The sequence below is a fragment of the Indicator indicator genome, chromosome 14, assembly GCF_027791375.1.
Source record: "Indicator indicator isolate 239-I01 chromosome 14, UM_Iind_1.1, whole genome shotgun sequence".
NCBI classification, from domain to species: domain Eukaryota; kingdom Metazoa; phylum Chordata; class Aves; order Piciformes; family Indicatoridae; genus Indicator; species Indicator indicator.
In genome coordinates, this window is record NC_072023.1 from 101,250 (window position 1) to 118,444 (window position 17,195).

Here is a 17,195-nt window from a genome sequence, read left to right on the forward strand (position 1 = left end):
GGGTTAGCCCCGGCCTCCGTAGAGTTAGAGAATGGTTGGACTTGATCTGAATGATCTTTTTCAGCTGAAACGATTTCATGACTACGGGGTTACGACCCCTGGCCGGGGACAGCCCCGGCTAGGCGTGTAGGGCGGTGCTGGGAGGCGGGCCGGGGGCGGAGGCGCAGGAGCGGGGCCGGGCCGAGCCGGGTCGGGCCGTGGCGGTCCGCGAAGGGCAACGGCGCCGCGCTTCGTGTAAGGCAGACCCCGCTGTAGGCACCGCGCTGAGCGCCCTGCCCGCACGCACCTCCTTGGGCGTCTTCCGGGAGCGGCTTTATTTTGTTTTGGTTTATTTTTATTTTTGAGGGAGAGGAGGTGCGAAATCCAACTGAAAATGAGCCAAAATGACTGAGAAAATGTCCAGCTTTCTGTACATCGGGGACATCGTGTCCCTGTACGCCGAGGGTTCCGTCAACGGCTTCATCAGCACGCTGGGGTGAGCGGGGCCCGGGTCGGTGCGGTGTGTGTGGGGCGGCTGCGGGGCCGTGCTGGGCCGTGCCACGCGGGGTTCGACCGCGGGCAACGCGGGCTGCAGCGCAGGAAGCGGCCGGCAGCAATGCCGCCTCAGCGGAGCAGAGGGCAAAGTAGGAAGTGATGGGAGAGCAGAGGAACGAGAGTTGTGCTCAGGGACACAGGCCTGGGGCAGCGGGACCCGGGCGGCGGCGGCTGGCAGTTCTTACCGGGACCGCAGCTCCAGGCCGGTCCAAACCGGAATGCCCGTCGCCTGCCCGCATCCGCGCTGGAGAAGTGGCCCCTCTGCTGTGCCCAAGCGCGGTAATGGCCGTCATCACTTATGGCCAACTCCTTTGGTTTGGAGTTGTGGTTTTTTCGGGGGGGGGGGGGGGGGGGGGGGCAGGAGGCAGCAGAACAAACTTCATTTAAAGAGTTCCCAACCACTGGAACAGGCTGCTCAAGGAGGTGGTTGAATCCGCATCCCCGGAGGGGTTTCAGAGGTGTTTTCAGATGTGGTGCTGGGGGACGTGGTTTAGCAGCAACTTTGGTGGAGTTAGAGAATGGTTGGACTCAATAACCCTGAAGGTCTTTTCCAGCCGAAACACTTCGAGGATTCAGGTATTCTGTTGCATGTCTGAGACTTTTTGACAAAGACGTGAGGGCAAAGCTTTTGCTTTCTTGCTTACATTGTCATAATGCTTCTTAAACGTGCATTATGTTATTTCTGGTTTGTGTTTGACTGAAGTCCTGTCTGCAGTTGTAAATGACCAGTTATTTATAATCAGATATTTAATTTGGTGGGGATGCTTTTTCCACGACATCTGCTTTTTATGGGGTGAGGAGATGTAGTTTAGCTGCAGACACTGCCCTGAACTACTCCTGCTTGCTTTTATGTTAACCTTGACTGCTATAAATCTCCTTTAAATTCCAAAGGGATCCAGGACGGAAAACCATAGTGAGTGATGATAGCAATATCTTGACATCTTTCTTTAAACCATTAAGCTGTTTGGTTGTAATGACATGTCACCAGGGTGCAGCTGATCCCTCTGGTGTTCGTAGAATAGCAGCTGTACCTGCTAAGGCTGACCCGCTCCTGATTACCATGTGCCTGGGTCTCACTCCTGTCTGTTGTATTAGGGTGTCCTGAGATTTCTTCCCTGGGGGATTGTAGGGTGAAGTAAGGGCAGCATTAAAATGGAAACAGTGATTGTCTGAGTTACTTTGAGTACTCGGGGTGCTTTTACTGGGGAAGAGTTTCCCCACATGCTATCCTTGCTGCTCATTCATTTCATCTGTTATGTTTTTCACTGTTGGCACTCCCATGGCACAATTTTTAGACTATGTTGATTCTCTCTTCCCTTGGAGTTAGGGCTGGACGTTTACCCTCAGTTTTACAGATGGGAAGCCAAGATGTTTGCTGAAGGCAGGTAGGAGCTCTTTACCAAAAGAAATAACTGAATTCAAGCTGATACCCCACTTGACAACCTATGCATGCTCTCTTTTAGCCAATTACCTCAGCTTAAGAAAACTACATATGAGACCGGATACCTGTGTGTGTCTCTCCTTCAGCAGAAGGCCAGGAGTTCAGGAATGCTGATACAGCTCTGTTAGCTTTTCAATGCAGATGCTTTGTGCCCTGCTCCTTGGCATGGTAAGGCCAGGAGGCTTGAGTTTAAGAGCTGAAGGCCTTGAAAGAAATGTGAAGTCACCAGTTGAAAATTTCCATGTCTGCTAAATGGGAATGCTGACTGTTCTGCTGGTGGTACAAGAGCTTGTATTGAAACCTAAAGTTGTGATGCTAAGTTGTGTTAGTTGAGCCAGCTCTTTCAGTTAGTGCCCATGGACCAAAGGCAGGAGCACAAGAGGCAGAAGAAACAACTGCATGTTCAGAGAAAAAGTTTGCCCAGCTGCACACTGGTTGTGCAACCATTGCTAAACTCCTGCATCTCCTGTGTTCTGGCAGGTTCTCTGTTTGCAAACATCTGAAAACAGGTAGCCTTGTCTTCTAGAAGTCCCTCTTGTGAGGACAAAGTGGCGTAGAAGCAGGAACGATTGCTTGCTAGCTTCATTTAACTGATGTGGGTTCTGTGGCTCTTGCCTGTATTGCTTAGGGTGCTGTTTTGCAGCATGCTGGGCCACCTAATGTGTGGTGTACACTGTTGAGCCCATCTGGCAGGTCTCCTGTAGCTGCAAGAACTTGAAATTAAGCTCAGGTCTAGTGACTGCAGCAGGCAGAGTCCTGTTTATTTTAAGCTGTCAAAGGCTAATTGTTTCTTAAACAAAGCATGAGTGAGGCCATTCTATAAATAAGATGAAGTGCACAGCACCTCTCCAAGCAGGGGAGGACTGTCACGTCTGCAGACCTTACTCCTTGAAATATGGAACCAGCTCAACAGATTTGTTTTGAGGAAGATTTCTAAGCCAAGGCTGTTTCATACATTTCAGGGTTTTTTTTCTCATTTTCTAACACATACATTTTGACATGTTCAGTTTACCCAGAAAACTTGAAGCCAAGAGAAAGATGTGTCTGAGCTATTCAGATAAGTGTAGAGTCAGGTTATATCTACTATAACCTAAGTGTGCAGCTTAGGAGGTGCTAACCTCCCTGTTTGGGAGATGAGGGATGTGTGCATCTTGGCCCTGTGTCCAGGTGAGCATGTCGAGTGGTGCTGGATGAAGGCAGGGACGTCTTGCCAAACCTACCTCTGCCAAAAAGGGTTTGAGAATTGCTGGAACAACGAGGTTCTGTAAATGAGACCTAAAAGACTGGGACACTTCTTTGAGCTGGAAGTAACCTGTGCTCCTGTCCTTGTCCCTGGACAGTTTCCTTGCTATGGATGGCTGTTGGATGTGAGTGTGAGGGCTCTGCTTTCATATTTGATCCTTCTTAGCCAGAAGAGGAAGCTGCAGGTGGGGGTAGTGCTGTAGAGTGGGATGTTGCAGGGAGGTTAGGCAGCCCTGCTCCAAATTCTTCCTCCTATATCCTTGTTTTAAAAGAGAGTGGTTGTGCTCAGTTTATGGAAGAAGAGCTATAACCTCCAGGAGGTTGTTCTAGGCTGTGGATCCCAAGTGGAGAAGAACGTCAGGAGAAAGTTTTAGGGCTCTGTGGGCTACTGCAGGTCTCTGGATACTTGAGATGCTGTGAGTCTAAGCAGTCCCCTGCTGTCTTTTCTGCTTGGCTTTGGGCTTACTCTGGGTTTGAATGATGCTCTGCTGTGCTGCTGATGTGCAATTATTTTAATTTTTTTTTCCCAGTATCGAAGTTCTCTGAGCTTCTTTCTCCCTGCTTTCCTTCTATAAAGGAGAATGCTTTTCCATGTGGATAAACAGAAAAGGAAGTGTTTGGAAAAAGGAGTTTACTTACATCCATGGGTAGCTTTCTGCTATTTCAACATGTACTTGGTACTACATTATGGGACTGTGCTAATAGTGTGGGTTTCTGCCCATTTTTGAGCTTTTAGTATGTTTCAGCTTGGGCACAGTTGGTGGCCTTATGCCCCATAGGATGTATCTGCCAAGCTAGGCAATGAATCTAGGCATCTTAAGTTGTCCTAGACCAGTGCCTGAACCTTGAAACCACTTTCCCCAGTACTTTTGCTGTAGCGTTGGCAATGACACATCCTGGGAATTAGAGCTGCTATTAATCACCTACCAGTACAATGAGGGGAAAAAGTATATTTTATTAGAGAGGTGGGAGAACGTTAGCAACAGCAGCCAGCATCAGCTGTTGGGAAGTGTGGGGATGGGCCTGTGAGTCACCAGCAGCAGCTGCATTCCTGCCTCACCTCCACAGATGCAGCTCTGTGCCACAGCAGTGAGAAACCTCGAACATAATTCATGGAGCATGCAGCAGGGCTTGCCTGCTGGGTGTGATATGGCTGTGGGTGGTTACAGGTGCTGCGAGCTATTTCTGATAAGCAGCAAGAAGCTTGTTGTAGAGTACTTTGACTAATTTTCTTGAGTTTAAGGTTAAGTTTTCTTAATCTTTGTAGAAGCGCTTGCCAGAACTTTCTTGTTTGAAATGAGTATCACAGTTTTATCTGGGCTCCTTCACTGGGCTGTTGTCTGTTAGGGGTCTTACTGAAGTGGAACTTCATACACGGACTGAGTCAGTCATGCTTTGTCAGTAGATAAGATTAACTAGAAAGCACTTGCGGAACAGCACAAATCAAAATATTCCAAGTAAAATGAAGGCTAACACGTCATCTTGGTGGCCTCAGGAGTGGTGCTAAGGGAAAAGATAAAGTCCTAGCATTGTTTTGGTTGGAAAAGACCTTTAACATCATCCAGTCCAACCATTCTCTAATTCTCTCAAGGCTGGGGCTAACCTATGGCTCTCAGCACCACATCTCTGCCTCTCTGAAACACCTCCAGGCATGGGGATTCAACCACGTCCCTGGGAGTGTGTTCCAATGTTTGAGAACCCTTTCAGGGAAGAATTTTCTTCTAATATCCAACCTAAACCTCCCATGGTGCGACTTGAGGCCACTTCCTCTCTCTTGTCGCTTGTTACTAGAGAGAAGAGACCAACACCCCCTGGTCTTTGCTGGGCAGTTTCCAGCCACTCTGCCTCCAGCCTGGAGCCTTCTTTTGGGGATTATTTTCACCCAGATGCAGGACCCACCACTTGGCCTTGTTGGATCTCATCTCACTGGTCTCAGACCATTGACCCAGCCTGTCCAGGTCCCTCTGCAGAGCCTTCCTACTCTCCAGCAGATCAACTCCCACCCACCTTGGTGTCATCAGATGTAGTGACTGCTGATAGTGATGATGGTTAAAACACACCAATGCAGTGTTTTCATCAATGCACTTTGTTTTTTGTTACTCTTGTCTCCTTCTGTCTGGAAATGTAAGCAATGATTAAGGAGAGTGTGTGTGCTTTAATTGCAAATTTTTCCTTCTTCTGCCAGCCGATGAAATGTAATCATTCAGGAAAGAAGAAAAAGTCTCAAAGTGAGAGTGGCATAACTAGAGTGACTCACAGTTCAATTCTGATACATACAGAATTAAATAACACTTAGGAAAGGGAAGCAGAGGTGCAGGCACAGGAATCCAGCTGTGCATGGTGCATACCTTGCCATTCAATGTATGTGGCAAAGTTCATCTCCTCTGCAGTTATCCACTCCAGTAGCAATTAGACAGCACTCCAACTTTGCCATTCATAACAAACTTATTTCGATGCTCATTTCAGATATTCTAACAGCAGTCTGGCTTTAAATAAACAATTAGATAAAAGCTTTCCACAGAGCACCCCTGTGGGAGTGCAGTAAGTAATAAGCCCTGGGGGAGCCTGCTTTATGTCAGAAGTTTTGCTTGCATGTGGAGAACAGCCTGGGTGTGAAGGAATGGAACATAGGGTTAGACTTAATTATGGTATTATGACTTAGGAGACTCTGTGTTAAGCTGTAATATCCTTGGTTCAAAGAGCTCATTAGCAAACAGTTTCTCCTAACTGGGGTTAGGAGAAAACCCAATTGATTTAATGTCAAAGCGAGTTCACCTGTAAGCTATGAGGTAGTAAAAGGAAATAAGGGAGAACCTGAATTTTAAATTGAGATAAGTGATGTGGCTGTTAGAACTTCTGTAGTCCTCAGCTGGGCTATGGCTAATGCAGGGAGCAGTCAGGAAAGAGGGAAGGTTGTTTGACTTGCACAACTTCCAGTCTGATGTCACTTCCTTTTACACCACAAGATGAACTTGACAGTATTTGCACAGTTCTTGGACTGACTGCAAAGTGCCACAGAAGGGTTCAGATGAGTCTTTGACTTCCTCAGTTTGGAATGTCATCTCCTAAGAAGCATGAGGACCTTTGCGCAGCCAGGTTTTTAATATTCTTTCATTTAAAAATCCCACCAAACTCCATAGAGTGAAAAAGATTACCTGCCTGGTAATGGTCTTGGCTTTGGCATCTTGGACAATTTCTGATTTTAGCTGGTTGCCTTTGGCTAAGGCAGACTCAATTTCAGCTGAAGGTATTGTCTTTTTGCCACCTGTCCTTCATGACGGTGCCAGTCCGCAGACCTCATTCCTGTCCCAGATGTGAAAAATGGGGCCCAGTGAGCTCCATTCCTCACAGAGAGCTGAAAACTCAGGGCTAGGCAAAGAGTTTTGTGGAATTTTATTGTTCTGAAATGAGGCTTTGCTTCATGATGTAAAAATTAGGGGCAATGTAATGCTTCTTAGGTTGAAGACAGACTTTAAGCCCTGCTTTACTGTCACACAGGTTTTCCTGCTTATGTAATATTGTATCTTGCAATATGCGTGATGTGATAAATGCTTTGGACTGTAGTGCTACAGTAAGCGCAGTAAAGCTGAGAGCAGTCCAAGTTTTAAATAAGATTTTTCAGGTATCTTTGTACATATCTTCACATCTCATCCCTGTCATCTTAGTGTGCTTTTTATGAAGAGTATTAGAACACAGAAAAAAATTCCTTTCCTTTAGATGATAAAAGTACCAAATAACATAGTGGATTTTTGTTTTGAGGTGGTGAGGAGATAATTTGTGTCAGGCTGTAGGTGACTGTTATATATCCTTTTATTTAGGAAAAGTAACTAATAGTGGCAAAGTTTCATGACATCATTTTCTTTATAAGTGGATCCCTAGCTAGATTTTCCGGAGTACTGAAAGATAAATGAGAATTTGATCATGAAACCACTGGCAGGCACCTGGCTCTTCAGAGAGGGCACTGCTGTGGACTCCGAGCAGCAGCAGGATTTGGGTTAAGAGCTATACTGAGTTTGCATTAGCAATGACTTCTCTTCAAAAACAAAACAAGGTCAGAGTCTGGCAGTCAATGAGTCTTGTCTCTATTAACTTCTGTAGTTGAACAGGCTTTTCTGCCACTGAATATAAGCACCAGTTACTGCATTTCCCTTCCTGTGATGTTTAGGGTATAGTAAAACTACTACATGTAAAGTTCTTTTATAACATCTCATCTGGAACAATGCTGCGCCTTAGGCTGGTGGAGTCGAACTCCTGCTCTGTGAGATCATTTCATCCAGTCCTTTTCTGTTCCACAGCAGATTAACCTGTCCACTGTGATTAGGCTGTTCTTAGTATTCTCAGACACTGGCACAGGCTGCCCAGGGAGGTGGCCAAGTCCCCATCTCTGGAAGTGTTTGAAAAAGGCAGAAATGTGGTGCTGAGGGACATGGTTTAGCCTCAGCCTTGGCAGAGGTGAGAGTGGTTGGACTCAATGATCTTGAAGGTCATTTCCAACCCGGGTGATTCTGTGATTGTCCAATAGGATCATTTTATTTGAGTAGAGCTGGAAGTGGGACAGTTCTAGTTTGGGTTTTCAACTGTGGTTCAGTAAGCTATTTACTATGAGAGTGGTGGAACACTGGAACATTGCCCAGGGAGGTGGTAGAGACCCAGTTCCTGGAGACATTCAAGGTCAGGCTTGATGGGGCTCTGAGTGACCTGATCGAGTTGGGGATGTCCCTGCTTGCTGCAGCAGGGGGGGACACTAGATGACTGTTAAAGTTCCCTTCCAACCCAGTGTGTTCTGTGATTCTATGGATCTAAAGTAGGCTTAAAGGGCAATGTTGTAGTAAGGGATCAAACACAAGCAGTGGTGTGGCTTGCACAAGGTTGTTGGCAAGTTGTGGATTGGTAAGACATTGAACATGAAGCTGCAGAAATTAAGTTGCTTTATGTTATGTTAAGCCTGAGGGAAAGCCATTTGTGACAAAATCAATGTATTAAAGATTCCATGTGTCAAGTTTGTTTAAAAAAAATATATAAAAAACTAAAGATGCAGAATGAGGTTTGTCATTACAAGAAGTGTGCTGAAAGGAATTTTACACTTGCTGGCGCTATTGTCATGTTTATACATGGAGCCTTGTGGACCCTGGGAAGTGTAATTACTGATCCTAATTTGTAATGGGTGTGCAAGATAAAATCCTTCCTCCTTTATGCAACCAGAATGCTGTAGTAGCAGAAGTCACCACCCAAGGCACACAGGCATGGTAAAGCCTGAGTAAAGCTGAGACCTGTTACCCAAGAAGCTTCTTAGAAAGAAATCCAGCATCAATAAGGTCAGCTGCACAGGCCTGAGCGAGTAGAGATAGAGAGAAGGTAGGGCAAAACCGAGGCCTAGCCAGGGAAAACCTGACATGTTGGCTCAGGGACCAGAAAACAGAGTGCTGCTGAGCACTGTTCTCTCTGAAAGCTGTAACACAGAAATTCCTGATGTTTGATGTCTGTGTCCAGGAAAATGAGAATTTATGAATTCTTTCCAAGTAAATGATCAAGAAAATACCTGACACCATCCCAAGCTTTTCTGTGTAGTGGAAACAGCCCTTGAGGCTTCAGCACTGATGTAATTTGTTGAGACTAATGATAACCTGGTATCATGAGATGAATGGAAATTTGTGACTGGTCGTCTTGTGGAACTGTGGTGCAAGAAGCAATCTCAGATCAAAAGCCTGCATCCTCAAGAGAGACCAGAGACAATTTATATGGTTTCTAATACATGAACTTGGGATCCTTGCATAAAATAAAAGCAATGATAAAAATACTGCCTGAAAGAAGAACTGAGTGCATCAGAAGGAGACAAATCAAACAGGCTTCACAGTGAACCCTTTGAATGATGATTTGCAGGTGAAATGTTAACCTGCAATGAAGACATGGACATGTCTGGGAAATAAGCAGACAACACAACATACCCATTCTCAAACAGCAGAGCGTGCCCATGCCATGGTAAACAATTTATTTGTTGTAGTCCTGGGCTGCTTTGCCACAAAACACAGATAAGGAAAGCTTTCGATTGGTTTATGCTGGACACAAACCTGGTGTTAAAAATGTTCTTGCACATCACTTATCTTGCAGAACAGTTACCCAGGTGTGGAAACGTAGGTATGAAAAGACAAAGGGGAGTTTAGAGGTTAACAAAGTATGATAGGTTGATGAGTGTGGCAGGAAGGATGGTTCTGAACAGACACAGACACACATACAGACACACAGAGACACACAGACGGACACACAGACACAGACACACAGACACAGAGACAGATGCACACAGAGACAAGCGCACAGAGACACAGACGTGCACAGAGACAGACATACACGCAGAGACAGACACACAGTCACGCACACAGACACACATGCAAAGACAGTCACGCGCACACGCATGCAGAGACAGGCACACACACAGAGACAGACACACGCAGGGACGGACACAGTCACGCACACAGACACACACGCAGAGACAGTCACGCACACAGACACACACGCAGAGACAGTCACGCACGCATGCAGAGACAGACATGCAGTCACACACACAGACACGCAGAGACAGTCATGCACACAGACAGTCATGCACGGACACACACAGACAGACACACGCAGGGACAGACACGCAGTCACGCACACAGACACACACGCAGAGACAGTCACGCACACAGAGACAGTCATGCACACGCACACAGACAGACACACGCAGGGACAGACACGCAGTCACGCACACAGACACACACGCAGAGACAGTCACGCACACAGAGACAGTCATGCACACGCACACAGACAGACACACGCAGGGACAGACACACAGTCATGCACAGACACATGCAGAGACAGTCACTCACACAGACAGTCATGCACACACACACAGACAGACACGCAGGGACAGACACACAGTCACGCACACAGTCACGCACACAGACAGTCATGCACACACACACAGACAGACACAGTCACGCACACAGACAGTCACGCACACAGTCACGCACACACACACAGACAGACACGCAGGGACAGACACACAGTCACGCACACAGAGACAGTCACGCACACAGACAGTCATGCACACGCACACAGACAGACACGCAGGGACAGACACACAGTCACGCACACAGAGACAGTCACGCACACAGACAGTCATGCACACGCACACAGACAGATGCAGGGACAGACACACAGTCACGCACACAGAGACAGTCACGCACACAGACAGTCATGCACACGCACACAGACAGATGCAGGGACAGACACACAGTCACGCACACAGAGACAGTCACGCACACAGACAGTCATGCACACGCACACAGACAGATGCAGGGACAGACACACAGTCACGCACACAGAGACAGTCATGCACACGCACACAGACAGACACACGCAGGGACAGACACAGTCATGCACACAGAGACAGTCATGCACACGCACACAGACAGACACACGCAGGGACAGACACAGACACAGGCACGCACACAGAGACAGACACACAGACATGCGCACAGAGACACGCAGACACGCAGACGCGTGCACAGAGACAGAAGCGCACAGAGACACGCACAGAGACAGACACATGCACACAGAGACGCACAGACCCACACACATACAGAGGAGACACACACACACAAAGACAGACACACAGAGACAGAGACGCGCACGCACACAGGCACAGAGACACACAGACAGACGCGCCCAGACGCGCAGAGACACATGTGCCTTCAACTGCTTCATTGTAGAGATCCCAGGAAATTAGGGCACTGCCTTCCATTGCCTTTGAGGGACTTCAGACAGAAGCAGATAAGAATATGAATTATCGCTTTCAATATAAAGGAAAGATCTTTATTATAAAGAAATTTTGGGGTGGTGTGGACAGTGCAGAAGATTAAACACTAGACTGGAAAAGCTCAGTCAGGTCTCTTTGGTAGCATGAACCTCCTTGGACATGTTTTTACAGGAAAGTGTTTGGAGTCTAGGAATCGACTGCGAGTGAGACATAAGGAATCAAGGAGAATTCAGTCTCAGTTGCACTTTGTGCATGGTCTAAAGAGACCAAGCTGCTTTCTAGACCAAAGTGTTAAGATTTCCAGCAAGCTGGGGTGAAGGAAAGTGTTTTTTTTTCAGTAGCTGATTTTCACCTATTATCTGTCTTTAGCAGAAGTCATAGAAGAATTTGAGGTGTTTTATCCCTTTAGTCCCAAAGGACTGAAAATATCTTGTCAGATCTTCTTTCTAATCACTTCAGTCCTCCAAGGATATTGAAGATGCTGTATTCTTAGGCTTACCTGAGTGATGGAAAGTCTTCAGGTATCCTCAAATACTGTCAGAGTGGTCTCTTGGCTGCAGGTACGGTGGAAGAGTTTTGAAGTGTCTATATTCTGTCTGGTTTTGCTCAAGTACAGGGTATTTTTATGTGATGGGAGTTTGAAGGACTCGATCTGGGTGCTTGTTTGCTAGGGATTGGTAAAAGCAGTTATTATTTCTGATAAAAACAGGTGCAGTTTTCTCCCTGACTTGGGCATCCAGAAGAAATACAGATCTTAAGTTGGATCTTAAATATCTTATACAAGTTCTCAGTCCTTCTCCATGTTAGGTGGGACTGAATTCTTCAGAGATAGGTTATTTAGTTGACGAGCAGTAGAGGGAGGGCAGTTTTCTTAATGGAGTGAGATACGTTAGTAGCTCTCTCCAGTAGCAGTGTCTGGTCCTGGCCTCTGGGCTGTGCAGCCTGAGGAGGTTCACTGTGTTTCCCTGTTTCCAGCATTTCATCTCTTGTGTCAGTTGTGGAGCAGCAGGAAGCCCATTTTGTCCCTGTTACTGAGCTCTGCTGTCCTGAAAGAGCAGTTTGTGCTGGCAGTGGCATCGTTTGCGCTCCTGCACTGCCTTTGCCACAGCACGTGCAATTTGTGTGCTTGGTGGGACATTGAAGGGAAAATGTGAACGGTAAGGGGTTCACACAGCCCAAAGAGTAGAAAACAAGTGATTATTTGTTATCACTAAAGAGTCAGTCTCATCATGCACAGTTTCTGCTTCTAGAGTGGTTTGCATGATGAAATGAGTCTGAACATTGAGATGCTAATGAGCTTTGGTGTCCTGCAGGCTTGCAGGATGCTCTGATGTTTGCCCATAGCAGGCATTTATCTCACCACTACCCAGTTTGTGGATTGAAGGAAGGGTCTTCTAGGATAGACAGTGCACAGCCTAGAAGCAGAGCATTGCCTAGAAGCTGGCAAGGTCTCTATAATGGTGTAGCTGTAAATTCCTTGAGATGCTTTCTGTAAAGGCTGAACTCTTCAAGGAGTGGCGATGGATAGGACTTCAACACTGCCCCAGCTGGCTAGTGGCTCTGTTTCTGGAGGTGATGAATTTTCTTTCTGGATGCTGCCAGGGCCACTGGAAGCCTTAACCTAACACCTTGGAGGCCAAGTGAATTTTGGTGTGTCTTGGATTTCTGATTTATATTAGCCCTTGTGTGAGCAACTTCTTTCAAACGAGTCTTGGCTGGAGGGCTTCCAGGGCAGTGCTTGGCGCTCTTATTTTATGTCTCCCACCTTTGATGCCATGTGTTAAGAGGAGGGGCAGTAGGGTATTTGTGCCATCCCTTGCAGGTGGTGAAATTAGCACTTGCCCATCAGATGTTTTCTGGTCACTGTGACACCAGAGTCAGCAGAGACTCTGATCCAAATGCCAACTGGAAGTCTGCACCGCAGCTAGGACAAGATGTGTTCAAAGTTAGCTGGCAGGAACTTGTGCTCAGCTTTGGTGAGCAAAGTGCTGTGATAGTTCCTTCTGATTTCAGGATGACAAGTTAGATACAACTTTTGTTTCGTATAAACAGAGTTTTATATGCAAACAAATAGTTATTTTTGGTGCTTGTTTCCTAGAAAAAAAATGTAAAAATAAACAAAAATATGTTCTAAAACCTCTTCAGATTGAAGATTAGAAGAAAAAACTGACAAAGACTCATGTTGGATTCGATGCCCATAACTGCTAACACAAAGCCAGATGAGCAGCATGTGGTGAGGCACGGGAATGGTTTGTACTGCTTTGAAGTTGCCAGAGCAGCGAGCAGCACGTAGGTGCAGTGGGATAAATCCTTGTCTATTTCTCTATGCCCATTCAGGTTTAACCAATATCTGTTTATATCTTAATGGATCACAGGAGAGCAGTTCACTTGTGAGATCTTATTTAAGGGTACTGTACTGATGGAAGAATTCAGATATGAATACCCTGCAGTGTCACAAGTTAATGTGCCTTGGTGGACAGTGTTTGCAGCCAGTGAGGCTGTGGAGATACTTTCACCCTGCAAGCTGTTTTTTATCCGTGGCTGCACATCACTGTTCACCGTCAAAAAAGTTTACGTGAGTGCTTCTTAGCTCTCTCTAGGCAACACGAGTCCATATGTTTAAACAATTTAGTAGATGATTTGTGCTAAGGGAGTTGACTGTTGGTTAGACTCTGAGAGGCTATAATGTGAAATGAATGAACTAGCTCAGCGTTTGCTTTTGCCCTTTCCTGCATTTGGCTCAACTTGGTGTTTTTATGGAATGTTTATGAGTCTTTTAACTTGGACAAGTGTCAGGGGTCACCTAGACACATGTCATTTTATTTCCATATGTCAAATTGGAAAATAAAAGTGTGTTCTGCTTCAGAGAGGTACCTGGGGAGGGAAGATTGGCAGCTATGATCTCCAACCAGAGAGAAAGCTTGAGGAGAGAATGTTTGCTTAGCGGGAGGCCAGACCGTCTGCCACTCAGGCTGAAGCATCCCCATGTCCTCTTAAAGGGAAGTGTTAATCAAAATATAGCAGGGTAATCGTTTATGTGAATGGGTGAGATTATCCCAGACAATGAGGTGCTGTTTAACTTGGAGAAAGAACTGTGTGGCCATACACAAAGCTGCACCAGAGAGATAGTCAGATGGCTTTAATAAAATCTGGAAAGGTGATAAAAATGAAGCTGGTTTTTGGGTGGGCTGCTGTGCTATCTGTTCAGATCAGATTATAGCTGAGCAGTATTGTTCACTTTGCACAAATGAACAGAGAATGTGGCTAAGGCAGGGTGCAGGCTTTTAATCTTAATGTGCCAGGCAGCAGGTTAATTTCTTGTGATAAGGTGTCCAAGAGTTTGTTTGACTTGAAACTAGATGTGAACTTTGGTATGCTTTTTAGGGTCCAGCTTCACCTTTCAGGGAAACTCTGCAGTAGCAGGGCAGCCTTGCAGCTGCAAAGTGAGTATAGGAAGCAGGATGGCTTGGACACAAACCTCATCTCAGGCTTGCCTGTGATTGCATTGAAGACTGTAGGCTGGCACAGGGAGATGGGACTACATGAAGTACCCTGAAGGGTGGAGTCCATTCTTTCTGGGAAGGATTCCATTAAGAAAATAGAAAAGAGCAGCCTGAGAGAGCTGGAATCTCCAGAAAGGGATGTGTGTCTTTCTGTTGCATGTCTGCATGGTCCCCACTGCACTGGCCCAGGGTTGGTCATGGAGGAATAAGTAATGATGACTACTTACTCCCTAATGCACCACATTCTCACCTTGCATGTTCATCCTCAAGTCAGGATCCTTGTCTTTCCTCCTGTCCCTGCTCATGTTGGTTTTCCCCCTCCTCGCTCCAGTATGTGCAGGAGTCCTCCCTCATGCCTCATCTCATCCCACTGCCTGCCTTCCTTACATGTCAGATTTTGCCCCTTCCCCTCACACCTGTTAGTTGAGGGCATGTGTTGGGCAGCCATGCTCATTGCAAACTGCTTATTGTAGCAGGGCAAGCTGAAACCCCGCTGGTGCTTCCTCACAGGCTGCGTTCTGGTTGTGCTTAGGGTGCAGAGGAGTAGATCCTAATGTCCTTCCCTTGCAGTGCCTCCTGCCAGCCAGCACTGAGAAGCTGCTTGCCCAACTGGTGAATGGAGAAGGGGAAATAATTTCTTTATTTTTTTTCCCCTATGTATATAATGAAAGGAAACACTAGCAAACTGAGTGAGGTAAAACAGCTTTCCTGGCACAGCACTTTCCAACGCTTCTTCATCCTGCTTCATCTTCATCTGCTCCAAGCCCCACTCGTTTGGGCTGTCCTGTGGGGAGGGTGCCCAGCCTCCAGGCAGCCAGTGTCTGCCTCTGCCAGCTGCTGGGCTCCAGACTTCCTCCAGCAGAGCAGCTTGGGCAACCCCTGCTTGCTGCCAGCAAGGGGCTGCTGGCATGGTGCTGGAGACTGTGGTGGCTGCAGTGGAGTGGAGCATGGTGGAGAGGCTTTGGTTTCTCAGTTGGCATTGAGAGGGACTGTGTGAAAGCCTCGCTTGGTCCTGTTGAGAGGAGCGAGGGCACCTTGCCCTTTGACTTGTGCAAAAGAAGGTCTTGCCTGCGTTAGCATACTGGAGCTGGTGTGGAGCAGTGCTGTGTGACTCCGGACAGAGCAAAAGAAATAGTGTCCAGAACTTAAGTGAAAAGAAAAGGGGGGGGAGGGGGTAGGTGGGAGGGGTGAGCAGAGGAAATACTTGGAGATGTCTGCACTTCTTCCTGTTTGTTTCTGAAAATTATGAGTCAGATCCCCCACAAACAAAAGAGAGGGGTTTGAAAAACCGTGACAGTTTAAAAAAGTGCTCATCCATGCCTGTTTTCTCTTGATCTCCTGGCTTAGCCTTCAGAGCTGGAGACCAGTCTCACCTTTCTCTGGGCAGTGGTGCTCTTTCCTTTTCAATGAAAGCAGAGAGGGATTTCATACCTATATTCATACAGCATCAGGAAGGAACCAATAGAAAAGACAGCAAAGTCACAAAGTTTGTGATACCATTGTGGCTCTTCTAGAGCTGACTGCTTTGACTCAGACTTTTACGGCATGTGTTGACTGTAACCCTCACACCCATTTGACTTTGCTTTGTGAAGTACACTTTGGCACAAGAGGGAGAAGGGGCATGCAGGAGTCTGGATTGTGTTGGGGAATAGCAGTGCTTTCCAGTCATTCATCCAGGAGGAACCATGCTCCTTTTTCCCAGGTCACACACTTTTAAAAGCCCAAGGATTTGATGGGATTATAAGATGAGCATTAAAAAGTGTGTGTACAGCAGCAGTTAGCGTGGAAGCAAGCATGAAATGGATGCCATTCTTCCACTTAGTGCCTCTGAGATGCAGGCTTCTCTGGAGGATGTGGTTTCTTTGTTTCTGTGTCAGCTAATTCCTGGTAAGTGTATGTAAGCTGTAAAGGGCTCAGTCTCCAAACACAGAGTGCATATTTGCAGGTGTTTGTCCTCTGTTATGGTGTCAGAGTAGACTGTACACGGAGACCTGGAAGTGTTTCCTTCAGCTGAGAAGAATGCTGCAGAACTGGAGGGCGTTCACGTCAAAGGCCAAGCTCACTTTGTTGTAAGAGAGTTCCTTGTAAAGGCACACCTAGCAGGTGACACAACACTTGGGTAGCTGACAGCACAGCCTGGTCAGCAGAGTCCTTGCTCTGATGTTGATGTTGTGATACAAATTGTTTCCTGTCCCAGCTCAGCATCATGTCGGTAGTTGGAGTGCAGGTGCGAGTGCTAGGTGCAAGATGAGACCATTGTCACAGCATTTTCTGCCATGTCTGTGCTATGGAGCAAGCAAGGTGCTCATGTGTGGTCTGGGGTGCCACAGTCTGTACCACTAAATGGCTAAGGATGGTTCCTGGTGTGATGATGGCACTAATGCTGTCCCTGAACCCTGCGCAGAGATGGGGCTGAAGGGGTCTCGGAAGCTCTTCCAGGACTGCACAGCCACCATGGCTTGAGCACTGAGATCTGCTGAGGTAGAGGTGAGGTTTTCTGTGCCACTTGGACCCTGGGAGTGTTCCAGGGCATGTGAAGTGTGTATTGAAACCAGAGGGGGAGCACCTGCGTGAAGGTCAGCCTGAGAAAGGTTTGAAGCAGGTTTCAGGCATGAACTTGCTTATTAAGGCATCTTCCCATCAAACAGTGTTGGTTCTGAAAAAACACACCCAGGTGGCA

General features: G+C 46.8%; 1 protein-coding gene across 3 annotated transcripts in view; it reads left to right on the forward strand.

Moving 5' to 3' along the window:
* Positions 1-383: 383 nt before the first annotated feature.
* ITPR2 (inositol 1,4,5-trisphosphate receptor type 2) overlaps positions 384-17,195 on the forward strand; it is a 175,758-nt gene continuing 158,946 nt past the window's right edge. For all 3 annotated transcript variants that reach the window (XM_054386630.1, XM_054386633.1, XM_054386631.1), the window contains exon 1: positions 384-475. In XM_054386630.1, the coding sequence (XP_054242605.1) occupies positions 384-475 (92 nt within the window). The remainder of the gene's footprint in view (positions 476-17,195) is intronic.